The 27312-nt window shown below is 42.0% G+C and overlaps 1 protein-coding gene across 15 annotated transcripts in view; it reads right to left on the reverse strand.

The window, feature by feature from the left end:
• Dennd1a (DENN domain containing 1A) overlaps nucleotides 1–27312 on the reverse strand; it is a 477089-nt gene that overhangs the window by 179711 nt on the left and 270066 nt on the right. For all 15 annotated transcript variants that reach the window (XM_060390076.1, XM_021633350.2, XM_021633349.2 and 12 more), the window contains 2 exons: nucleotides 25816–25916; nucleotides 7938–7983 (listed from right to left, as the gene is read on the reverse strand). In XM_060390076.1, coding sequence (XP_060246059.1) covers nucleotides 7938–7983; nucleotides 25816–25916 — 147 coding nt within the window. The remainder of the gene's footprint in view (nucleotides 1–7937; nucleotides 7984–25815; nucleotides 25917–27312) is intronic.

Genomic DNA, 27312 nt, shown 5'->3' on the forward strand with positions numbered 1-27312 from the left:
TATTTTAAACAAGAACCTGGTTAGAAGGAATCTTGTCCTAGAAGAAACTTGAACTCAGGCCTGTAGGGCTTGTTACACTTTTCTCCAGGGCTTCTGCAGCCCACTCTTTAGTTTCATTTGATGAGAATTTGATTCTTTTAAGCATCTTTTGGTAAGGGTTTACTAACTCAGAGTTTCCTCTGAAGTTCAGTTTTAACATTGTTAAACAGGCCTTACATATAATGGCAGGCTAAGAGACAAAAGGACAAAAAATGGAAAACAAAAGCATTATTCACAGTATCACATGATTGCTCAGTTTCTCTAGTGTGACTGATACTCAGCCACCTTGAATTAGATTGAGAATGGTGGGACTGTGGAAGACCCTTACCCTTTGTCAGATGTACTTGCTCCCTTTGATTACATAAAATACGATGAAGGCTTTAAGCTGTTTTCTATGAACTGATCTCAACATAGGCTAAGTGGTATATTAAAGGCAGATGCCACTGTGAAGACGAGAGAGCTCCTAGGGGGAAACCAACCCACAGAACCAGACCTCTTTTGAGGCCTTGAGTGAACAAAACGTGCTTGTGTTCTGAATTCCTTATTCGATGGTGGTGCTGATGGCCTGTTAAGGAAAGTTGAGCAGTGCTAAACTACTGTCCAATTACTTCTTTCTTTACAAAAATCAAACACTCTCTAGGGTTTCAATCATCTAACCTTTGACCCTTACAGTTTATACTATCCAACTAGGTTTTTTTTTTTTTTTAAAGGAATACCTGATGGAATGCTTAGAACAAACTTGTCACACTCAGTAAACTAGTTAACTCTCACAAGTATTTGAGATGCAACTGCATTGCATTGCTATAGATGAGACAAGGAAACTGGAGAGACAAGGAAGTGGGTTCCATCATTCTGGAAATAGAGCTTGTCTAAGGAGGTTGCTACACTCCCATGACGAATCCTGTGATTTCCTCTCCCAGGATACTCAGAGTGAAGCACTAAGATAGGAAAAGTTGACCTAAGCAATGAAGCAAGGCCAGGCCTAACCCACAAAGTCTTGTGGGACATGGCCCAGAGGGGCAGCTGTGGGCAGACAGACTAATTTTTTGCAGAGAATCATTTTACTTACAGCTTTGGCTCCTCCTTCTGCAAGGTGGCTACTTGTATGCAGAAAGGCTGAGCCATGTGCTCAAGGGAAAGGAAATACAGTCCCCAGGGTGTGATTACTCACACCCCAGTGTATAATAACTCACACCCCACTGTATGATAACTCAAAGACTTGGGATGTTCTAGCCTCTGCCAACCCTCTCTCTCCTGCTCATGTTTTTCCCATGAACCTGTGTCTGCATCCATCAAATGAGATCGTCTCATGCAAGCTTTGCTTTTTTTAATGCCCCAACAATCATCCCCCAATAGAATTTTTCTATGATTGTGAGGACACACAAAAGCCACCATTTGTACAATGCAAACAGGATTATGGCTCAGAGTTTTATAAACTATGCTATTCCTCTGTCTACATGCAGAATCCCATGAAGTAGCAGAATGCTGCAATGGCTAACAAGAGACATTCAGCTTTACTCGGTACTGAACAGTTTAAAAATAAGTAAATATATCTATATCTCTTCATATACACACGAACAAAGGATTAAAGACTTGCTATCCCATAAGAAACATGAAAAGAAAAAACTAGCTAAAAAACCTCCAACTTAAACAACACACATCCAAGCTTTGGGTAATGTAAAATCACCCAAAACATCTACTATTTTCCTTCTCTATAAGAGAATCCTATTATTTTGTATCAAAGCCCAAGAATGAACCAAGACCTCCACTGCAGACACAGATAATGTGGCCTCTGTATTCCAGAGATAAAGACAGTTTGATTCTGCCCTCAGAATGATGTCTTGATGAATCTGCAGAACCAGGTTCCAAGGGGCCATTCGCCAAGCCTTCCTAGAGAAAACACCAATAGAAAGAGAGGAGGTTCCTGGGATTCTAGCTGTCTGCCCTGAGTAGCCATCATATGCCTTTTGTGGTAAGGAAAGCTGGCAAGGTGGGTACAGCTTGGTCCTGGACCTCATGTTCCCATTCCCATGAGCTGGGACTATCATGGAGGGTTGAGTTCATCATCAAATTTATAACTTCAGATCAGGGTGGTGAATGGATATCTGATACATAAAAACAGAGAGGAAATGAGATACAGTGAACCATGTCTTTGATTCCAGAATGTGAGAAGCTGAGGCAAGAGGATTGTTTCAAAACAGCAAAACAAAATAAAAGGCAAAACATCAACACTAGCAGCCAGAGAGTAGAGGACATCGATTGACAGTGGAGTTTAATCCTCCAAGCAAGGCATCACTACGAACACCTCAGCTGTGGCCTGGCAGCAAAAGAAAACATTTAGATGCATGAATTGGGGATGAGAACACATCTGAATTTTATACAGAGGGTTTGGGTGTGTAATTTTCCTAAGAATTACCTCGATCTTTACAAATATCAAAAATATCAATTTACTTTATTAACAGTGTGAAGCAGTTTCCAAGCATTTTATGTGGAAGGACTGGTTCTAATGGCTTACAAGGAGGAAGCCTGACCATGTCCCTCCTCTATTTACACCCTTCAATGGCTCTCTGTTGCCCTATAAAGTTCAGGCTCTTTAATGCAGCTTACAAGGCCCTTGATGGCTGGCCTCCCACTTCATGCTCCTGCTGACATGGAACTCCTCATGGTCCTGTGAAGCCCTGGTCTCACTTCCAGGCTCTACAGATACAGTTGATTCCAGTCTTCCCAGCTTTCCTGGGCCTGGTCTATTGGTTGGGCTTCAGCTTCTGCATTTCTTCATCTGAGAAGTGTGGCCTTCAGCCCTCCAGGCTAGGGCTACCAAGATGATGTCAGCCCAAATTCACCATTAACCTCTACCTATCTGCATCTGTTCCAGAAAAACTTCCAAGAAGGAAGTCACTATGAGATACAGACCTGGGGCATAAAAGCCTCACAGCACCTTACTGTGGAAAGGGCCATGCATCATGTCCCCGCCATAGGCCAGACCATTGGACGTGCTGACCATCTACAGGACTCTACTTTATCTCCTAGATAAAGAAAGTAAGACACAGAAACAGAGTATCATGATGGCCACATTCACTGGGAGCTCAAGAAATCTAGCACTTACATGGCATAATATAGTGCCACAACCTTCCAAGTAAACAACAAAATCAAACACAACAGTCAAACACAGGATGTGGCCAGGCAGGGGTCTGGAAGGACACTGATTGACTCTTACGAAGTGTTATTCACAACCCTGCGACAGCGCAAACCAGGGGACTCTGGGCAGGTACAAGCCAATTTTCTAAGACCGTTTCTCTGGGGAACCTAAAAATTCACATACTATGACTTCAAAGCTACCACCTTAGCAATATAAATGACTTAAAGGGCACAGAACAAAGAGAAGCAGCCGTGGCTGCTGATTCCATGGAGCTTTTTATATGCCGGGCACCAGACTGTCTCTGCAGAACCTTCCAATGATTCCATACAGGGGAACTCGGTCCTTATCTTGAGTTTGCAGGTGAGAAAACAAGAAGCTTATGAGTTGACCTCCTTGCCCAGGATCACCTGAGCAGGAAGTATGAAAGCCAGATTCTAGGAGCCACATTCTAAACATCCTGCCTCTGCATACAGCATGGTCTCAATTACAAGCTAGTCTGTGCCGTTCTTCAGAAACAAGTCACTGTTATCACCTTTCTCTCCACCTTCCTGACCATTCTACCAATAGGCGTGGCATAAACACCTTCTAGCTGAACCTCTTCCCCATGCCACTCTAAGGTTTGCACAGAGCACTGTTCTGAAGCATCCGAGGAAGCTCTTCATTTACGAATAGGAGAGACACCATCTACAAGACATGACCTGGCACCTGCTACCAGATATGGCACAGAAGGGGGACTGAATAAATGTGTCTTGAACTAAATTGAGATCAGTTGAATGAAAGGAAATAGTCAGTGTGTAATTTGGCCATGTTTTGGGATTTCCTAGCTGCCAACTAACATGATCATTCTCTCCAAGAAGCAGTTAGACCTATGCCAATACCCTCGGCTATTCTGCTCATTTGCCACTAGCCTCCGATTGCTTAAATGAGAGAAAGGCTATCGGGAAGCAGAAGGAGGGAGAGGAAAGAAGAACAGCTATAAACTTGTCCCTTTGGAAGAGAAGTAGATTCTTATAGTGACAAGGTTACCATTTAGCAAACAGCAATGGCATCTTGCTCAGACTTGAAGACGAGAAGTAGGTCTTTCCTCAAAATAACCTTCCTTTCAATGAGAATACTAGGTTATAAATTATGTTTCTTTTTGTGCACAAATTTGAGTGTCATAAAAATGGTTAAAAAGTCTTCCTATGGTAGCTTTTTCTAAACTTTTATGAACATCTGCCACATTCATTTGAAGTTTAAAAAATCCTGGCACATATGCAAAGGCATAATAAGGTGCCTATAGCTTTCAAGAAAAAATAACAAGCCAGTCAAAAATAAGCCTTTTGCTGAGTTGCCAGTAAGAAAACTAGTGTAGCGAGGAGCTGGGCCTCCCCAGCTTCTTTTATACAGAGCTTCTTGCCTGTGGGGCCACACTCCACCCTAGACATTAAGGACCTACAGAAAAATCTTGGGACACAGCTGCAGCACTGAAGGCCATGTCAGAGCAACATAAGTCCAACAAGCAAGCACAATAGGGCCCTGAGTACAGGGCTCTTTCTCAGGAGACTCAGAGAAAGAATTTCAACATTTGGTGGTGGGGGTAGGCGGCAATGCCCACAGGAAACATTTTTGTTGTTGTTTAAAAAACTACCCAGAGGCTGGAACAACTTACATTTTTGTTTTTCTTTGGTATTGACCCAATGCAAGAGTTCAGCACAGCACGGTTCTGCTTCCTGAACCATCTCACCTAAAGCCCTTTGAAGGCTGGGCAGAACAGACTTGCACCTATTCATCTAGGTGCTTCAAAATTTAACACACTCTGCATTGTACGCTTTACTACACAAAAGCACTTGTTTTGTATTACTTAAAGTGAAATATGGTTTCAAAAAAATGTTAAACCCCTCTTTTGAGTGTGTGCATGCATGTGCACACGCGTAGGAGGGCCTATGCCCATGTGTGGAAGCCTGGGAAAGATGCCACGTGTCTGCTCTATCATTCTCCACCTCACTCCTCTGAGATAGGGTCTCTCACAAAGATACAAAGATAGGCTGGAGACCAGCAAGCCCCCATGATCTTCGGATCTCTGTACCCAGTGGAGCTGGGGTTATAGGTGGCCTGGCTTTTTATGAGTGATGATGACGCGGGGTGACCTGCAAACAGTGATGCCTGTTTGAAAGGCTTAACTAACTTCACCCTTCTCAAAAAGCTGTGAGTCAGACAACATCACCTGCTTGGCACCCTGGTCAAGAAATTAAGGCTACCACAGAAGACGATGCTACCTTTGCTTGCATGGGATTCATGCTCCATAGAACATACTGTAGGACTTGGAAACAAACAGCTATTGTTTAGAGTAGAGTACAGTAGAGTAAGAGATTCCACAAGTGAAAGATGAACATGATAGAGCACTTTCTGGAATTGCCAGAAAAGGGCAGGACTTCTATGGGGATGTACCGGATCTATTGGGTCCCAGTACTGGCTCATGTGTTCTTACAATGATGGGGCAGAAAGCTCAACAGCAGTGGAAAAGCCATGGGGAACTTGGGGCAATGCAGAATATGAATGGAATGTGTACCTGGTGACCACACCTGGCAACCCATACCATAAGGGAGCTAAGAACTAAACCTTATTTTCATTTTTGTACCTCCAGGACTGAGCACAATTCTTGGAACACACAAGGCCCACATTTTGCTATCAAATTAGTGAATAGGGCTTTGTAAGAATCCAAGAAAGCTAAGGAAAAGAGCCAAGGAAGGCAGTGGGAAAGGAACAAGATTGGAGACGCTTTATATAGAGACTTGTGAGTATTTATCGAGAATGCTTGTGCCCAAACATTGGGGCATCTGCAGGCAATACCTTTCAAAGAGCTGGGAACACCAGAAGGGGATATGGAGAAGAAAAGCAAGCCCACACACCTTGAAAAATGCTAAAGTGCTCAGAATGTCTGTCTGCAAATAATAAATTGATGGGGAAAGACTGAGATAGCAAAGGTTAGTGGGTCCCTGAAATCAGTGGGGACCTGAAATCCAGAGAGAGAGAGAGAGAGAGAGAGAGAGAGAGAGAGAGAGAGAGAGAGGAGAGGCAGAGTAGAGCAGTGTTATCACCTTAGACTTGTGTCACTGGCTTTGACACCCCTCAAACACAATGGCTGGAGGGCACATGGAGAAGAAAAGCAAGCCAAGACCATATACTTTGGGGAATGCTGAAGGTACTGGTACACAAGACAGGTCTGGAAAAGCCTATGATGGAGCAGACTGGAAGGCAGGAGGAGAAGCATGAGGGAACTGTGGACACTGATAGACTCAATTGTCTTTAGTGTTTTAAACTAAAGCAGTTGGCATGAAAGGTCCATTAGAAAGGATTTACTTTTAATTTCTGTAAGCTTTGAATAGGCCCCCACACTTAACAAAGGTAAAACACACAAGCAATCTCTTTAGTCTGATCTAAATACATCATCTAAGATAGTCCATAAACTGTGTACTGTATGTGCTTAGGGCTGGGTGATGACAGGGAGGGACTGTTAACAGAATGTAGGAGCCACATGGCCGTCCTGTCAAATTAGAAATTTGAGCAGATTTCTGTGGTCTATTTTGATCAAGATTCTCAATGTCAAACAAACAGGTTTTTCGATAACCAGCTCGTTTCATTTTCGTAAGCACAATAGCAGAGTGTGCAACAGTTAGCGGAGAAGCAGGTGGTCCTCGTCGACGTGAAATGAAAGGAACAGAAGAGAAGTAGCACTTCCTTTAAGACATTCTAAGCACCATGGCAGGCATGGCTGGGGACTTCCTCCCAGAGCCCACACTGTGCCACATGAACAAGCTGACCAGCCCCACCCTGCTCTGGGAAGTGCAAATGCCTGTCCTTTCCGAGAAAGAAAATCCTGGAGGTCAAGTCTACAAACCAAGGGCATGAACAAAAGCATAGAAAGTCCATTGAAAGCATTGCTGCCTGATTGGTACAGCCACACAGAAAGCAATCTGGCAGCAGTCTCATAGCTTTGACCAAGCATTTCTGCTTTAGGGATTCTGCACTAGGGATATAATGCAGGAAAAAAAATGCAGATAAAGCCTTATACATAAAGATGTTTGCTGAAGTGCTATTTATAATAGGGAAAAAAATCATCTGGCAACCTAAGTGCTCAATGGCAGAAAAGTGGTTAAGTTGTAGAAATGACAGGGAACAAATGGAAAACTGCTGTTACTGAGGGTAGATAAAAAAAGACAAGGATTCTCACATCATAATGCTAAAGACAATATTATAGGAAATACGTATTATATAAAGACAATATTATATGAAATAAGTATCTACAGGATAAAGACTAGATGGAAAATAGTAAAATGCTAACAGTAGTTCATTCTGGAATAATGGCAATGTGGGTAATTTTAATTTTCTTCTTAACTTCTACAGACCATTTATATCACATTTCCTACCATGAAAATGTAACACAGTGATTCAGAATAACTGTCATTATGAAAAACAAACAAACCCTTTCCCTTCCCTTATCCCAGCCCAAATGGTACCCTTCTCCTACCTCCCTACCCTCCCTCATTCACCCAGGAAAAATCCAACATCTCCAACCAAAGCAGAGAAGCCCAGAATGCAGGAGACAGTTGAAAGGTTGATGAATGGGTTAGTGTATCGAGGACAGGGGGTTGCATATGAGCAGTTGCTTTAGCTGCTCCTGTGTGCAGAGCTGCACATCCTGAGATCCCATTTTTCTGCTACACAAAGCAAACCCAAAGCCCACATCAAGGATCAGGGAGGAAAGGAGCCTACTTACCTCCATTAAACTTAAATGGATTCCTATGAGGTAGGGCATGGGAGCACTGTGAAGAGAAACAGAGACACACAGCTGCTTTAATGTCTGTTGCTTCCGACAGAAAATTACAGATGGTTCACTATTTAGAGAAAAGCTGTTTTAATAAACGTATGCACAGTTACATTTCCTTTCACAACAAAAATCTTAATGTGACATTTTGTTTCCAAGCCTAGAAACGTCAAAGAATTTAAAAATGCAGGCAGCACTTGGAATGGCGTGGCTAGCAGGAAGAGCATCAACCTTGGTGTCAGCTATCAACCCCAAACAGCAGCCAGGCAGCTTCCTAGCCTCAGTCACATTATCTTTATAATGGGATTCTTGGCGCAACCTCAACTACTGTTACAAGATGGAGATAAACACACACAGTACAGAGGTCTTATTACTTATGGGAACTATGGTCTCAACAATTATAATGGAAAAAAGTGAAGGTTACATAGAGAGCACAATAAAGACATATAGCCTAATGTTTGGAGAGGGTCCAGCAAGCTTCTGCATGCTACGGCACACATGGGTGACTGTACAACAGAGCCTCTACTGTCTGCTTCCTTTGCAGAGCAGAAGCAAGTTCAGAGTTTCTAAAAATCTGGGTGTTCTGTAGTTCTCATTCATTCATTCATTCATTCATTTTAGAGGTTTCTTTTTATTTATTTCTTTTTAACTTTTATTCTTCCCTCATATATTACATCCTGATGGCAGTTTCCCTTCCCTCCCAGCTTTCCCTCTACTACTTTCTCCCCCAGAACAACTACTGTTTCCCTTCAAAGTAGAAAGAAAAAAAAGGAAGGAAAGAAGGAAGGAAGGAAGAACGAACAGGCCTCCTAGGTATATCCACTGAACAAGGCCTAGCAAGATACAATTACAATAGGACTGGGTACAAACCCTCATATCATGGCTGGATGGGGCAACCCAGTAGGATAAGAAGGGTCCCAAGAACAGGAAAAAGAGTCAGAAATTCACCCCCCCCCCCCCACTCCCATTGTTGGTACTTCTACAAGAACACCAAGCTACACAACCATAAGGTTTATGTAGAGGACCTAGCTCATGTCCACACAGGGTCTGTATTTGTTACTTGAGTTTCTGTGAGGTCCTATGAGCCTTGCTTAGTTGATTCAGTGACTGGTGTTTTGTCATGGTATCTTTAACTCCTCTGGCTCCTATAATCCTTCTTCCCCATCTTCTGCAGGGTTCCCCTGGCTCCACCTAGTGTTTGACTCTGAGTCCCTGCATCTGCTCTCATGGTTTTCTAGATGATGCCCCACTGATGACAACTGAGGTAAGCATTGATCTATAGGTACAGTAGAATTATCATTAGGAATCGCCTCATTGACTTTTTTTTTTTTTTTTTGCCAGTCATGTTTACTTCTATACTGGGTCTCTGGCCTGTCCTGCCTCTGGTTCCTGGCCATCCAGATAGTGTCATGCTTGGGATCCCTCTCCTGGAGTGGGTTGGCCAGTCCCACTAAGTTCTGTACCGCCTTTGCCCCAGCACATTTTGCACATAGGACAGATTGTAGATTGAAGGTTTTGTGGCTAGGTTGATGTCCCAGTCCTACTGCTAGGAGCCTTGCCAGGTTACAGAAGATGGCCAGTTCTGGCTCTATATCCTCTATTACAAGGAAACTTCACTAGGGTTTCTCTCATAGATTCCAGGAAGTTCCCACTGCACTTATATACTCATTTATGATGTTTCTCTCTGGTGATAAACATGATACAGATTATGTGAAGTCACTCTTTCCAACCTCCATAATAATGCCCATTCTACAAAGGAGAAAATAGACTAAAAGAGGCTAAAACACGTATCTCATGCCACAAAGCCAAGCAAGCAGTAAGCCCAGACTGGCTGTGAATTGATCCCCAGGTTGAGGAACATATCTTATCTTCCTTGGGAGTAGAGGAAAAAGGGCAGGAAGCACAGAAATGATGGGAAACTTTTCTGGCTTTCTTTCCAAAGCCATACATCCTACAATACCAGCAGGGGGTAGTTTTCAATGAAATTAGAGCTAAGACAATTGGCTTGAACTGGGCTGTGCAGGTACTTTTTCTCAGGGGCAGGTGTGAGAGTCACAGTGGAGAGACAAGGATACCCTTTTGCATGCAGACTTGGGAAACAGTGAGGCAGGAGGTGACTGCAAACCAGGAGTTCATGCTGTATCTAGAAATCGGTGGAGAGGCAACTAAGGTTCTTAAGACATTAGACGTAAACTTAAAAAATGTTCAAACATTTAAAAAAAGAAGAAAAGTTTGCAATTCCCTCATTACAACTCAACAAATAAAATTCTTCAAGCATATATCCTTTGATATCTTTCAGAATACAAAATGTCCTCATTACTACAGATCTCAGCAATCATATATGTCAGGATCCTGGAAGACAGACTTGAATATTAGCCACACAGCCTGAGAACTATTCTTCTCTAAGACTTTGTATTTGATAATAGCCAAAGAAGGAACTGTACAAACAAACTGCAGTGGAAAGAAACAGAGCTGTCTTTTCTTCCAGCATCTTCTTCCATCCTTTTTTTCCCCCTTCAAGGTATCTGCGGGGCACATGCAGCTTCTTTTTGCTTCAAGAGGCAAAGAAATGCCCTGTGATATTTTTGCCCTGAAACTGTAAACCATTAGCTTAGCTGCCAGCCACACAGATGCTCCAACTTCCCAGTGTGCCTGGCTTTGCTGCCTGAGCTTTCTCCAGTGTACACCAAAATGAATGTGTTTCTAATTAAGTAGCTTCAGAAACACGACAGCTTCAATGTCAAAAATACAAAGTCTGAACCCCGGCAGGAAGTCTTAAGACTGCAAATGTCTCATCTAGTGGAGCCTTGCCTAATGTAATGAAAGGAAGCAGGAAGAGCACAAAATTCCAGGAAAAAAAAAAAAAAAAAAGGCCAGTCATTAATGTGTCCAGAGTGTGGCCTGACACAGGGAGAGAAGCACAAGCTCACAATATTGAACTAAATCTTACCGCCTTCCCACCTCTCACATGTAAGCACATAACTGACCAACCAGTGACCATGTGTTTCAAATAGAATTTCAGAACCAAAATCCCAACAAGTGAGTTAACAAAAAGAAAGAATCAAACAACTGTGAGAAAAAGGTAAAAATAACCCCAACAGCCAAAGCCCCTGGTTTAACCACAGCCTGTTCTCTAAAGAGGAAATATTCCCTAGAAACTGCAACGTGTAGTTTTTAACACCATGTAACTTTAGTCTACATGATAGCCTGACAGGGAGCAGGGAGCCTTATGAAAGTGATTTAGAGATGCCAGAAGGGACACTGTAGGTCTTACTCTTCGGACACAGTTGGGATGAGTAGTTACAGACTCTTCTAGAAAAGCAGCTTTGCAGCCAAGCATTGTTAGGCCTGCACGGTCTGTATTTAGACAACATTTAAAGCATGAGCATTCTGAATCTGAACAGCTCTGTGCTTGCACGAAAGCAAATCTGGACAAATACCTTCGTCTATTTTTCGTCTATTGTTATCATTTGCTTCCAACACCTCAAATGCTTCCCAGAATCTACATTTTTTTTTTTTTTTGCTTTGCAAATATGTAATTACAAATTCTAGGTGGGGGTGGGAGAGGAAAGAAAAAGGAAGCCGCCTCCTTAACATCCCAACGTGGCAAGTACACAATTGGGTAATTCTAGGTATGCTCTGAACATAATTTTTATTCTCTATACACCTCAATTATTGTATCTACTTATACATTTTCTTAGAGACCTTTTTCCTTGCCTTTATATGAGGCAACTTCGGGGGGAGGGGGGGTGGAGAACCCACCTACCCATGATTACACTGTGTGATATAACTACTCTTATCTTTGGCTTATCCTTTTCTAACATTAACCTAACCAAATGGTTGAAATTAACCATATGTATCTTACTGTTTTCTCATTTTCTACACTGACCTTTCCAATATTGCTCTACAACCACTGTGATGGTTATTTAAAAAGCTGCATAATATTCCACTTAGCAGGGTGGACCATAATTTATTGAATCCAATTCCTGGAATTAGACAATAAGTTGCTCCTAATTTTTCATTAATATAAGAAACACTGTAATGAAAACAGTGTAGTACATGAATTCCAAGACAGAGATTACTAATCAAAGGGTTGGACTAATTTTCATTTTACCTTTTGTTGTGTCCTAGCCAGGTGTTTCCAGTGCCTGTCCAGTGGAGCTTTTCGGGATTACATCAAGGACTGGAGACAAAAAATGAGGTAGCCATCACTGGTACACACTCAGTGACTCTGAAGTCCAAAGGGGTTCTCTCTAGACCCATGGCTGCTGGCATCCCTGGACTGCCTCCTCCCATCTCTCAAAGACAATGGTTTTTTTCTCCTTCCTTCCTTCCTTCCTTCCTTCCTTCCTTCCTTCCTTCCTTCCTTCCTTCCTTCCTTCCTTCCTTCCTTCCTTCCTTCCTTCCTTCCTGTTGTTTGTGATAGTCTTACTGTATACCTCAGGCTGGCCTCAAACTCATGGGAATCCTTTTGTCTATCTCCCAAGTACTGGGATCACAGACACAGGCTGTCATGCCCAGCTCAGACAATGGCTTCTTGTTCATCCTAGGAACTGATGGTCACCTGGAAGGCCACCAGTGACAGGATATTCCATGAGCATTACAAGATGCTAACTCCTACTTCCTGTACACACCCACACTGAGGGCATACACTCTCGGTACCTGTACACTATACACTATTTAGAAGAATTGCATGTCACTTTCTTCCAGAGGCCCTTCCTCATTAATATAAAGACAAAAATCAATGATTCATAGTTTTCTGACCACTTAGAATGGCACATTTAAATGTTCCTTTCTCACTCCTAGGCATACATTGAAAGGAAAATATAGCAAGAAAATTTGGTGACCTACTCCTACAAATGTCACATTGAGAGGCCTACTTATCTGAATGATTTTTCTTTATCTGAGTCATCAGTGTCCATGTTTTCCCTGGGTTTTGTTTTTGTTATTACAAAACAAAACCAAAGACCACCCACTAAGAATATCTTCCTAGCTTGTTTGTTGCTCTTTTAGAAAACATGGATACAATTTCCCTGCCTCACTAAAAGCAACTATATCCAGCTTATATGCAACATTCACAGGACTTTAGATTACAAGACATATCTCACTGTCATTTTGAAGACAATTTAAACAGCAACTGAGAGACAACACACACACACACACACACACACACACACACACACACACACAAAACACCACCCATAATTAAATTAAAGTAATGGTAATATTAGCAGTTATGACCAAGTTTGCGCATAGGCAGGCCATGGCAATTGTGTCACAACTGCTGTGTGGCTGACAGTGATTGTGGGATGCCATTGTTCATCTGTGAATAGCAGAATAGGGTACGTCTACACTGGCCCTTTGTTCTCTGGGAATTACTGTACTACCTGACTTTCTCAGTTATATTCTGGGAGAGTGCAGCCTACTCTACTCTTTCTTCTTTCTTTCCTTCGTTGCTAGTGTCAAGGCAATGACAATATAATGACCTTTACCTGACAGGTATCTTTATTTTGAATCCTAAGGGGGAAAGGAACTGATATTATTGAGTGACTATAACCCAGCCACTTTCATGCATTGCATACACAATTCTCAAGGCAACTCTGCAAGACAGTGCTATTATTCTCATTCTTGGTGAGGAAACACACTCTGAAAGGTGAATAACTTGCCAAGGTCACACAGCTAGGAAGAAGATGCGCTTGTGATGTCATGCAGCACCTTCTTCATACTGAGGCCCAAAAGGAAGATATGGGTACCTCAGAGGATTCTCCAACAGGCCTCCCCCCAGTATGGGCTCCAGCCTGGGACAGACAGCACAGTTCATCTAGGTACATCCTTCCTCCTAGAACAGGCATGCATACAGACTGAAGACTTATTAATGGTCCTGCTATCCCATTCAGTATTACTGCACTTTCACAATTTGTTTAATTCCTTTCCCCCAGACAAAAAGCGCCCTCTTAATTATGTTCCCCTGAGATGAGCTGCTACTAATTGGAAAGGAGGCGGGTGAAATAAAGGAACACTGGCTGCTCAAACATGTAACACATAGCTCCCCAGACAAAGGGGAAGGGATGGCTGCGGAGGAAAGCCTGTCCTAGGTAAGCAAGTCTGCCTACGCAGCAGGGACACAGCCTGGGTAGCCCAGGGATTTGGGAGGCCCACTGTTCTTGCTCAACCTCCATAAAACCATGCAGTTGTGTCACCTTTTTCATGTGGCACATCACCTTTGCTGTCAAGAGGTGCGCCACCTCTATACCCAATGTCTTTCTAAGGCAAAGAGGAGCCCATAAGACTGCCTTCAGTTTGCTACTTTTTAAAAAGCAAGGAAAGACCTGAAAGGGGCCTCATTTTCTTAAACTTTCTTGTTTAAACTCTTTCTTGTTTAGAAAAGAAATAAATATATAAACACAGCTTACCTTACAGTTTTAAATTCTGCTCTAAATAAAGAGGCCTGGCTTTGTTAGAAAGGTTAAGGGATAAAAGAATGGAGAACGGACCAGAACAAAGACTATAGCACTTCTTGTTGAAGAACACAAATCACTAACACTCTGGTCTTCTGAAAGTGACAGAGTGATTGATGGTTCTTCAAGCTAGCTTCTTGGCCAGGGTAGAAAAAGAGCAGCCACCATTAGCTGAGTGTGTGCCATAAGTCAGTGTGAGGCTGAGGCCTGGCAGTATCTCTTACAGTCCAGTCCTCATGAAAACTAGGGTTGAGGAAGTAGGCTCATCTCAGGAAGCTGAGGTTATGTAGGTAGATAACCGCATGTAGGCAGAGATTGGAAACCACATGACCTAAACATAGGTTCATCATTCTAAGAGACAAATATTTGTATTACTAAGGGAGAGAAGCAGGCAGAGTAATAACAGCTCCTCCTGCCTGCTCCCTGACATTAGCCTAAGGTGGTATCATGCCCCTCACTCTCCATGTGTCTGTGCACCTTTCTCCAAGGCCCTTCCATCATAGGAGCCCTCTAGTCCCAAATGGCCTCTGAGATCTCAGGCATATGTTATTCCGCTCTTGCCTAAAGCCCCATAAAGCCCAGACTGCCACTTCTCAGATCACCCTAGCTAGTGCTCTCATACCTTCCCTATAAGAGGCTAGGGCCTGGCTCCCCACTGGGGACAGATAATATGCAAGTCTGCATGTTCCTCTTGATGTCAGCAACAGGAAAACAGGACTCTGTTTCTTTGAGTGTACAATGGTGCCATGTGGAGAAAAGGGAGAACAAAGACAGCTGCAAAGCTCTGCACCGAGTACATGCCGGACATGAAGGGCTGTGTGGGAAACTGATACTGTTTTATAGATTTAAAACGCATTCTCAGAAATTCACTCACAGTCACTCTAGTAACAGTGATGACACCCCAACCTTTATTTTCCATGGTCCTTTATACTACATAAGAATGACTCAGCCCTACTACATTTAGCAACTAGGTTATCTTACTAACTAGAGATGACTGTTATGCTCTCCTTCGTATCTGTGACTGTGTGTGTATGCATGTTCAGGTGTGTAGGTGCACATAGATATATATGTGTATATGTAGGCTTTAGGATGCTGTTGGGTGTCTTCCTTAATTGATCTCTGTTAACGAATAAGGCAGGATCTTAATGGAATCCAGAGCTGGCCTACTGGACTAATTTAATCTACCAGCCTGATCTAGCAGTTCTCTAGTCTTTGCTTTCTCGGGACTGGAATTATAGGTGGTCTTCCATACTTGTTGGGTATTTAAGTGGGTTTGAGGATTTGGACTCTAGTCTTCATGCTTGCATGGCAAGTATTGTACATGGTAAAGTATTTCCTGAACCCTGATACTCTCTCCTTTTGGTCTGAACAGTTATCTAACACAATTTATATGGATATGTTCAATATAGTCTCCAAAGTAAGAAAAGAAATAGCCAAGGGAGCAACAGAAGCCATAGTGATGTTAGTGATTGGATTTCATGCTGTGACACGTGCTGATGGCCACAAACAGAGCTAGAGCCCTTTGGCTGCCAACCGAAAGAGGTAAACAGGGTCAGAAGGTGATATGCGGATTCCACAAAGAAAAATAAACTATAGTCAGTCCTCATATCCACAGGTCCTAAATCCAAAAATTTAACCAGTTGTGGGTCAAAAACATACTAAAAACAAAATTCTAGAAAGTTCAAAAAAGAAAAACTTGAATTTTCTGCAAGCCTCTGGAAAACCATTCTTTTTGTGCCTCAACTGTGTGGTATTTCTCATATACCCATCAGTCTCACTAAGTGAACCTTAGCATGTGTTGTGCATGACATTCGGTTGGGGAAAGGAGCAGGAACAGAGATCCATCTGGCCCCAGTCTATTTGTATCCTAGACCCAGCAGTGTATTAAATAAGCACATTACTATCTGTATACATATTCTTGCAAGGACAGTTGAGGTACAGTTTGGTATTTGACATGAGAACCAAAGAAGCATTTCATCTTAACAGCAATTGTGAAAGGCTGGTCTCCATAAATTACACGGAACTGTGAATCAGAGAGGTTAAGTAGCTTAGCAAAAGTCACAGCTGGAGAGAGGCATAGAACACAGCTTCAAATGTTGAAATGGTGCAAAGGCCATGATTTAAGAAAGATTTCTGAGGGTAGAAAGTATTAATCTTTCTTTCTGGTTCCCAACCTAGTTCTCCCTGACTTGTGATCAGGGGTGGGGAGTCGGGGAGGGAAGAGGAGCTCATCAACAATTCTAGACTGGAAAAAAAAGGGGCAGATGGGACCTATTTCTATGTGCAGAAGGAGGTGAATGGCCTCTGAAACCTGACAGTGGAGGCGGGCTCAGTGTGAGCCAAGCTCAGTGCTGCAAATGGTTGTGAGGCACACATATTTCACCAGTAGATCAATGAAAATGGTGGGAGGGAGGCCAATGTTCCTCTTCAGCTCCCTGGTGTGGCCCACAGGGCATGTGGAAATGCTTTTTGAGAGTACCATGTCAGTGGGCCCAACTAAAAGACTGTTCATCACAAAGATAAGTCCCAGATGAAAACCTTAGTGGTCAACAGCAAAGCCTGAAGAACTTTGCCCTTTTGTGTCTCCTCAGTCTACTGGAAGGAGATGGACCCAAAAAGCATCAGGAAGGCTCCATGGCTAAGAGCACAGCAGCAGCAGAAGTTAATCATGTAGGGGAAGGGCAAGAGACAGAGCTCTTTGCAGCCACAGAGAGTTCAATAAGAACCAGGGCAGCCACCAGCAGCCCATGAACCCATGGTAGAAATGCAGGAATGAACAAGGCACAAATTAAATAAGAGAAAGGGGTTTATGAAGAAGTAAATGAGTACTAAAAAACACAAATGCAAGTGGTAAGCATCAGATTTTTCTAGTTCTAAGACATCCCTCATGCCAGGATGCTTAGCAGCCAATGACTTGTTTAGCCCAGCTTCTCAGATCAAATGTTTATGGGAGATATTTACAATCACAGAAATCACTTAGAATCTAGAGCTTTTTTTTAGTGCTTCTCCTATTGTCCCTGCTGTTAATCACTGTGGGAACAGAGGTGTGTATCCCCAAAGCTCTGTTAAAAAAATGCACTGATGCACTACAGAAGCATCCCTTGTCCCCTTGTTCTGTGGCCTCTAATTCCTGCCTTCCTCTTGTTCCCAGTGATAGCCCAAATGATTTGCTATAGAGACTGCAACACTGTGCCTCATCAGTTCCATGGAGAAGAAGGAAGAATCACACCAGAACATGTCATGAAAACTGGAAAACCAGACCAAGCATGAATAGGTAAGTAGAAGTCAGATCTAGCTGTTCCATGACACTGGAACAGTAGGAAGGGGTTAGAAAAATGGGACTGGCAGTGCACATCCAGAGGTTCAATAAGGGAGCAGACCATCACTCGGGTGGTTAGGGGAACACCTCAAGTATGGGTGGGTAAGCCAACAAACACCCTGGCAGGTGCATTCCTGTGTTCTCTAAGTCTGCTATGACTTGAAGAGGAATTTACACACAAGCTCATATTGAGGCTTGAATCCTCAATTTGGCAGTGTTTGGGGGTGGGGCCCGCTGATGATGAGAGAAGAACTCTAGTGAATAAATTAATACCAGGTCTCATGAAACTAGACTGGTGACCTTAAGAGTAGGCTACTAGAAGGTAAGGTTCCCTCTCCTGCTACTTTTACTATGTGACTACTTTGCTGGACCCATGCCCTTGTCCCTCTGTTTTTCCATTTTATATCTTTGACAGAAGTCAAATAGATGCTAATGCAATGGAAGTTAATCTTCCAGAACTGTGAGGCAAAACAAAACAAAGTAAATCAAAACAGAAACCCTCCCCTCTTTATAAATAACCCAGTGTTGGCTGTTTTGGTATAGCAAGAGGAAAGGACCAAGAAAGACACCCTGAGAGCCTAGCAACATCAGGAAGTAATGCTACTGGGACTGATGACAGCAGACTTGCTGTACCCCAGGTACCTGTATCTGCAGGCAATTCTACAGGAGTCATGCTAAAGGTCTGCTGCAGACTGCTCGTCTTTGTATATCACTTTTCTTTGCTGTATAGCCTTTCCAAAGGTTGAAAAATTATGACAAGAATATACCACCTTTCTAATAGCAATAAAAATGTATTAACATCGACTGCATTTGGAATTAGTGGTTTCAGTTATATTACATACATTAGAACTACATAGAGTTGAATATATACACTTTAGTGATACAGTAGAAACATGCTTTCTTTTTTCTGTAATTTATTACTATAAAAAAGATTTTAGCCAGGCAGTGGTGGCACATGCTTTTAATCCCAGCACTCAAGAGGCAGGTGAATCTCCGTGAGTTCTAAGCCAGCCCATGTCTACAGAGTGAGTCCAGAACAGCCAGGGATCTGTTACACAGAGAAACCCTGTCTTGGAAAACGATAAAAAATTCCTTTTGTACTTCTTATTTATGTATATTTATGTATGCCTGTGTATCCAGAAGCCTGTGGAGGCTAGAAGAGGTAGTCAGATCCCCATGGAAATAGATTTACATGTGGTTGTAAGTATGTAGATACTGGGATCCAAACCTGGGTTCTCAGAAAGAAAAGTGCGTGCTCTCAAATGCTGAGGAATCTCTTTAGTACCAACTGCATATTTTCAAAAGGGTACATTTTGTGATATGCAAGTTCTACTTTGACAGAAAAAAAACCAAACTGAATGGGTTATTGAAAAGTCAGTTTTCCTATAGAGTACAGTGGGTACTAACTATTGAGATCCAAAGAATGAATCTGAAGCAAAGAAAAAAGGGCCCAGTCTCTTCCCTTTGTTTTCCACCTAGAGGGCAGTTCACTCAGAAATATGCAAACGCATCCTCTGAGGGCCACTGGCACTTTGTGTTTTGGTGCCAATGAAGGAAGTGGAGGTGTATGTTAGTAGAGGGCTGTAACCATTAGCATCTAACTTCTTTTGCCCACTTGGTATCAGATTCTTTGTGTAGAGCAGGAAGATATATTTAACTATATTCCAGGCAATGACTTTGGAGGTGAAGAAAATGCGGCTCAAGAGAGCTACATGCCCATGCAAGCATATATTCAGTTATCACTATAATTTAGACCCAAGACTTTGATTTACAACCTTGACTTCTTTCCCACTCAGGCTTTCTATTCAAATATCAGCATCAAATTCAGTCAATTTCCCTTTATTCACTAACATACTTTTGTGTGTGTGTGTGTGTGTGTCAGTGCGCACTAACTGACCATCAGTCCACTACAGACTTGACATCCGTGAAATTCTGAAATTCTGGTCTTTTTCTTCTTTGTGGACTCTTTCACAGTTGAAGCCTGCTTGAGGAATGGACTTGCCCCCTAAGTCCCTCCTTATTTCTTAACAAAACCAACCACTAATCCCTATTTCTCCTCTCTTGCTGAGATGTCCAACTTCTTTTATGAAGTAAGTGTTTTTCTAGACCCCAAACTATCTATGAGCTCTTACCTTCCTATGCCAAGTACTCAGTAAGTACCTTAATGCAACGAGGAAACACATAGCTTTTGTGATCATGCTAAAATGCTTTAATACAATCTATATATACCTGAGAACACAGAAGACAATTTGACATACCTGTCCATTTACTCTACTTCCATCCTAGGTAGGTGTTATGAATTTCAACTGGATTTTGTTAGAGAGGTTTCTCTCCCCCACCCCTTGGACACAATACAACACACACACACACACACACACACACACACACCAGTATAGACCATTAGAATAATTTTGACAGAATCTATTGTTTAGGGAGGAGAACACTGTATTAGTAGAAATGACTATTCCCTCTGAGCAAAAGAGAAAATCTGAGGGGCCTGGTCTCCGGAGAAAAGAGGAAAGCTAGGGTCAAAGCCAGGCCCTGCCCCCACTACTAGACCACGCTTTCATTCCATTTTTGTCTCTGGTGACAAGACTATGAACTATTCCACTTAGTTTAGTGCTGATTTATCCTGTGAAATTTCATGGCATCAATGATGATGACTAGAAGAGATCCAGCCATGATTTTCTGGATGTTACTTCACTGTATCCAGGCTGATGGCCTGTTACCCACATGGACCTTACATCTTTCGATCAGATGTACTGAACAACTTTTGATTTTTGCTAAATTTCCTCAATGGAATTGGAGAGTCACAGGTGGGATTGATTCAGAACCCCATACACAGCCCAGATAGAGAGCTTAGCACTAGTCAGCATCTCTCAAAGAATCTGTGCATCTCTGCCCTGGGGCAAAGAATGGCTCCTATAATACCAGGAAATTGTCTGACCCATGCACACTCATTTGAGGTTTTAGTTCATTATAAGCTTAGAAAGCATTAGCAACTTGGCCTTTGACCCAGCTGTCTTTTGGAGTGGGAAGATGAACTTGTTTTCCTCTGCTTTGAAAATATTTTATTACCAAAGTATGTAAACAAGTACTTAGAATATGCCAAACACACAAATTCAGCTTTAGGCTGGTTTATGGCACCTATTTTGGGCTATTTCTGAAGGAGGAAGGGAGGGCAAGTTAAGCCCACTGGCAATCCCACATGGCTTTTACTGTGGGGCCCAGTAGTACTCAAGTACTCTAAAAACACTGCTGAATGAACATATAATTATACAATGACAAGATAACATAAGATGTCAATAAGACTAGATGAACTTTTTCACAAACCTTGGTGATAGCTGCAACTTATTCTCTGACACTTGGATACTAGTAAGAAAAGCTGTGGTATCAGAGGGCCTTGGATTTCAAACGAAAGCCCCATTATTTCTAGTATGAGTGACAGTAGTTCATTCTGAATCTCTCTGAGCTTCAATTTCCTCCCATACATGAGGGGGCTAAAAATTCACAGCTCAATTTCGAAAACTTACAATAATGTTTTAAAAGGGCTCACCACACACATATTCTCCATAACTGGTGAGTGCTATTATGAAAGGCAGTACTGACTCTCATCAGAAAGTTAAATCTTTTGTCCCCAATGGAAGGCTTTTCAGGATGGGCAAAACTCAGAGAGGCTATCAGCTAAGGTATGCAACATTCTCATTCTCACTTTTAGAGTCAAAGGAATGGCACAGATCTAAGGGAACCAGCAGCACATGCTTTTAAATATTCATAAGGGCTGGAAATGTCTTACTCCTTCCGCTTTCTCTGCCATCTGCTTTTGTTTCTTTTCTTTTCATTCTTATGCCACAGCTGCAAATGAAAACAATCATACAATAACTGAAGTTAAATACAAAAGTCAAAATAAAAACAATCTCATGGGTAAAAGAGAAAACGAGTTATAAAGTTTGACTCTTGAGCTCATGAGGCAGCAGAAGCAAGAGAAACATTTCATGTCAGCTAGTCCTTCTGTAAACCAAAACTCATGTCCTGTGTTTGTAGTGATGGTGAGAAGAGCAATCACCATACCTGAGAAGAGCAACCAGTAATATCTGATAAATGTACCTGTGACTCACATAGCTGCTCCTCAAATCGGTAAATTGTACCCATTTCCCAGAAAAAGACTGTGCGTCAGAGGTTAAATAAGAGGTTTGCATCCAGATCCATGTAAGCTCAAATCCTAAGCGTTCTCCACTCCACTATCCTCTGTCAAAATGGGGAAGACACATAGAAAAAATTAATTTGGGAAATATTTAAGGGAAGCCATTTGTACTAAACTGATTTATTCAGATAATTAAAATTTGTGATTATAGCTCTAATTAAAGTTAACTCAGATAATTGGTTGTTGTATTTGTGAATGTGCAATTAGAGTCTTCCACATAATTGCAGGGTGCTTAGCATCATCCTTTCATTTATTAACTGCATGTAAAAACTGCAGCTTTGCTCTTCTAGATTCTGTTCAACCAAAGACTGTCTACAGCTTCTGGAGTCCCAGGAGTCCAAGGAGCACGACCTGTGATGCGCACAGTAGGGGATAGGTTCAGCCCCATTTAACATGTCTTTGTGCAGAGGTCAATGAATACCTCATCTTCAAGCACCATGTGAGAGGCTCGTGTGGCCAGCACTGTTGTCCTGAAAACTCCTAGCAGCATGTACCTGAAGAAAAACTGGCAGCAGTGGTCCTCATGTGTTAATTACACTTGTGAAGTCTATTATGCATAGAAAGGGCACCTGCTGGCAGTGAAAATGACTAGAATCCGCCCTTCCTGTGCAGTGAGCAAATTGAGAGTTCATTTCTACAGGAGATAATAGTTTTCAGATTCCACTTGTGTATCCCCTGCAAGGGGATGCACTTAACATTTAAATCATCCACAGAGGAACAAACCTCCCTCACATTTACATGTTGTGGGCTCCCAGCCCATTGCTTAAAATGCTAGTTATCCCTGCTGGCTCCGGACACCAAGGATTCAACTCAACCTGGTGACTTTCAAGTCAAGGATCTCAATATAATAAAGTAATTAACAGTAACTCAATTTTCATGACATTTTTACTTTCTGCCCAGACCAGTTACAACAGACTAAAGTGATCAAGTTAAGCCTTGACTGGAGGGTCTGCCTTTTTCTTTTGTGGTTTTTCATTTCATCACACTTATACTTTATGGTTATAAGCAAATGCCAACCCTCAATGGTCTGAAATCATCCTTTGGTAAGATGTCACAAAGTTCTTTGTGAAAATGAAAGACTAGGAGAAAGAGACCTAGATATCTAGAATATATAGAAAGATATTCTAGAAACAAAAGGACAGAGAGGAAAGGCAGTATATGGAGGGCAAGAGGAAGCTGTGGTAAAGACAGAGAATATGAGAAGCAGGAAGGAGAAGGGAGAAGTGGAAGGGGCTTTTAAATGGCTGTATGGTGTCAAGTCACCCTGTTGGGCGGCTGACAGTGTGTTTCAGGTTAAAACATACTTCTACACAAGTAGATGTTTGGAAATAATTTGAGAAGGCACTTTTTAGGTAAGGGCAAGAGATTTTTAGAAACAAATTCACATTCTCTAAGCTGTACAGCCAGGCAGTGATGGTCTTGAGACAAGGACTTGGTGTTGTCCTCTTAGCTCAGCCCTGTTTGTGCTATTCCATGAGTCCTCTGAGGGAGGGAGGTCACTTCTGCACAGATGAGAAACACCACCAGTGTTTTGCTCAGAGTGAGTGGGAGGAGCTACAGTGTGATTTCAAGAGCCACAGAAAGTGGAAGGGACAAGGGTGGAAAGGAACTGAGGATGTCAAAACAAATGGATGACACAGACTTGTAGATAAGCAAATAGCAGTTACAGAGCAGTAAGAGAGGTTCCTAGATGCTGTGCTAGGAACCAAAGGACATGGAGAATCTGGTACCATGACACATCTGTAGGGACTAGAGCCCAATGGCTTTCACCTTCAGAAGGAGTAATAGCTGATGAAGATAGCATGGCACTCCATGATTTCCTATGTGATACGAGACACAGAACTTGCATAAAAGTGGAGTGTCGAGGGAGCACTGGGGTCTGAAAATAACTCCTGAGGAAAGCAGGGATGCTAAATAAGGTAAATCTATTTCAAGGGCTTTGTATCTTGATCCTTCTGTTTGAAACATACAATCTCTCCTATCTGTTCCACAAAAATGAAATCCAGACCAGGAGTATCAGGAAGCCATCTTTAATGAAGAACAATTTCCAAAATACAGCAAAGTGTAAAAACACGTCAAACACAATGTGTGCTCAGTTCCTGATGACTGGCTCAGCAGTTAAGAGCACTGGCTGCTCTTGCAAAGGACCTCAGCTTAGTACCCATGTGGTGGCTCACAATCATCTGCAATTTTAGTCCCAGGGGATCCCACACCCTTTTCTGGCCTCTGTGGGCACTAATATATATTTAGCCAAACACTCATACACATAAGAAATAAATATTAAAAAAAAAAAAAAGTAGGGGCAGGTGATAGTTCACGTCTTAAATCCCAGCACTCAAGAGGTAGAGGCAGGCAGATCTCTGAATCTGAGGCCAGCCTGTTCTATAGAGCAAGTTTCAGGGCAGCCAGGGCTACACAGAGAAACCCTGTTTTGACAACCTCAACACCCACCACTGTCAAAAAGGGAAACAATCTAGTTTTTTATAATTCATACATCTAACAGGGAACTGGCAGAAAGTAAGACTAAGAAAAAACCACAAGGATCAGAAAGATTGCAATATGAAGAAATGGGCCAGTTCACTTGGCACTGTACTAACTGGAATGTATTTCCTGACCCTGAGCTATGTCTTTGTGGCTTCCTGGAAAGAGACTTGAACCTAAAACATCCAAAGCAGGGTTACTAGGATACCTTCAGACTTCTAGGACAAAAGGTGGCTACCTAACTGTACATTTTCAGAGAGGACTGAAAAAAAAAAGCAAATATTAGGGTTGACTAGCCTCCGCCATTCTGAGTCAATGGCCGATCTCATGAAGAATCTGATCACAAGTAAGGGATGGAGTCCCCCAAATGGAGCCTTTCTCCTGAAGTTCCAATTTCTGGCAGACACCCAGGGTCTTTTTGATGTACACACTACACTCCCTTATCAGCATCTACTGACATGGGCTGTTCTTTGACAATGTCTCTTAATATATTACACTAGAGAAAAAGTATTCAAAAGAAAAACAGATACAAGTCAGCCAAACAGATATAATTTCCAGCACATTCCCAAAGGCAGTGAGGGTGCTTCAGCGGGTATTGAGACTCCCATGAACCATCCATCCGTATATGGTGTGTTTTATCTTAAAAATTTAACTATGTCTGAACAACTTCATCTTGCAGATGAAGAAGGAGCATCTCCGGCCATTGTGTCTGACACCAAGAGTTCTTTCCTTTCCTCCACTAATACATGCTTAACAGTGAATGCCTCAAAAGGCTTCAGAGAGTCAGCATCTGGGTGTGGTGACACACTGGTAATCAGTGTCAGCATTCAGGGAGCTAAGGGAAAAAGACTGCTGCAAGTTTGACGCTGGTGTAGGACACACAATAAAATCACATCTCAAAAAAAAAAAAAAAGGAAAAAGAAAAAAGGTAAAATAAAACAAACAAACAAATAAAAAGAGGGAGGAGGAGGCCAGGAAGAAGGAAAAAGAGGGGGAAAAAATCAGAAGGCCCAAACCACAGTAAAAACCAAGTCTGGTGGGGCATGCCAGGACATGGCTAAAACTTGGGTACCTTGTGGATTCCAGTGGGTCCTGTCACCAGTTTCCAATGTGTCTTGGTAGGAAAAAGTGTACAATTTGTTGGTGCTTTGTCTTCTCTACAGTGAGAAGTGGTAAAAGTATTAGCTATTCTCTCAACCTTTTCAGAATGCCGTCACATAAAGCAACTTGCTGTCAGGTGCTCCAAACCCTGTGCTATTAGGACTATATTTAATTTAGTGTCATCTACAGCAATTACAAGTCCAAGCCTTTACATTCTTGGGTCATTCCTGGGAGAGGAAGTGAAGGGCAGGTGATCAGCAGCCTTACCAGCAGTAGTCCAGCAGGTGCGGGGGCAGCACAGGGATGTACACGTGCTGCCAGTACATGGGGTAGAGCATGGCAGCAGAGCCGTGGATGCAGGCAGTCAACTGCAACAGAGAGGAGCAGAGGGTCAGGTCTCATGGCAAAGTTGAGGGAGGGTGCCGCCAAAGTTAAGGACTCAAAGTCACAGTAGAAATAACTTCCTATCAGACATGGCCACCCTAGCGCAATACAATAGACTTTCTTTTCAAAATACACATTTTGTGTCCTGTCTCCTGATTATAAAGCTAATGTGAGGCTGGGGGTACAGCTCAGTAGTAGCGCTTGCCTAGTATGTCTGAGGTTTAGGTCTGAGGTTCAGTCCTTCAGGACTACACCAAAAAACAAAACAAAACAAAACAAACAAAAAACCAAATGAAGAAACAAAAGGCTTTAAAGCTTATGTACATTTAGAGTAGAAAACTGAGAAAATGAAGAATGTGATTTAAAAAACTGGCACTTTCTGAAGATTATTTAACATTTTAGGATATTGTACATGTAAGCATGTATAGTTTCTTTTCTAGTTAAACTAAAATAACTGTAAATATGATGTTTTTTTCTCCTTTTATGTTGACATTATTTGATATCATTTTCCTACATCCTTAAGTAATCTTAGGAAACACAACCTTTCATTATCTTCAGTGTATTCCTTGTATCTATTTTGCTGCTTTCCATCACGAAGCTACACAACTATATTTGTATAAGTGATTTCTAGTTGTAGATTCCAGAGCTAACTAAGGCTTCTGGATATGTTACAGAACTCATCAGGCAGAGTAAGGTAACTAAGTGCATGTGTGAATAACTAAAGAAGGACAGAGACTCCTCCTTGCTGGCTTCACCAGAACTAAGCGATGCAGTCAAGTTTAAACTTACTTTCATCTTACTTTTATTTTCACCCTCTGATTAGCATGGAGGGTGAATATTTTTTGTCATGTTTCCTGACTCTATTTCTTATATAAATGGTCTGTTCATTTCTTTGCTGACTTTGAAAAGGAGTGCTAGACTCCTTTAAACTGATTTATAAGCAAGTGCTGAGGACTTGTAAAGGACATCATCTGATACAATGCTTTTGATAAGTTAGTTTTCATTTTCCTCAAGTCTCTGAGAAAAGAGGTTTGAATGACTATGGGGACAAGGTTTTCCTTAGTGATGAGCCCCACTCCTTGTCCAAGGAAAGACCTCCAAAACGTCTGCAAGTGTTTAACTCCTAAATCCATCTGCAATGAATGTGGGCTTTAGACTTGAGGTAAGAATTTACTTCTTCCACATAGTTGATCAATTGCTCCAGCATGGTTTGTCAGCTTATGCTTTTCCACTTCTTTCAAAACCTGTTTCTAATTCCTTCTCTTTATTCTTAAGAGCTAGAGAAACCCAACAAGCAGTATCTGATAAAATTGAAATCTATAGGCAAAGGTAATGAAAAGCAATACAATCTCTGTAAAATTCAATATGGCAAAGGGGACA

Source organism: Meriones unguiculatus, chromosome 8 (genome assembly GCF_030254825.1).
Source record: "Meriones unguiculatus strain TT.TT164.6M chromosome 8, Bangor_MerUng_6.1, whole genome shotgun sequence".
NCBI classification, from domain to species: domain Eukaryota; kingdom Metazoa; phylum Chordata; class Mammalia; order Rodentia; family Muridae; genus Meriones; species Meriones unguiculatus.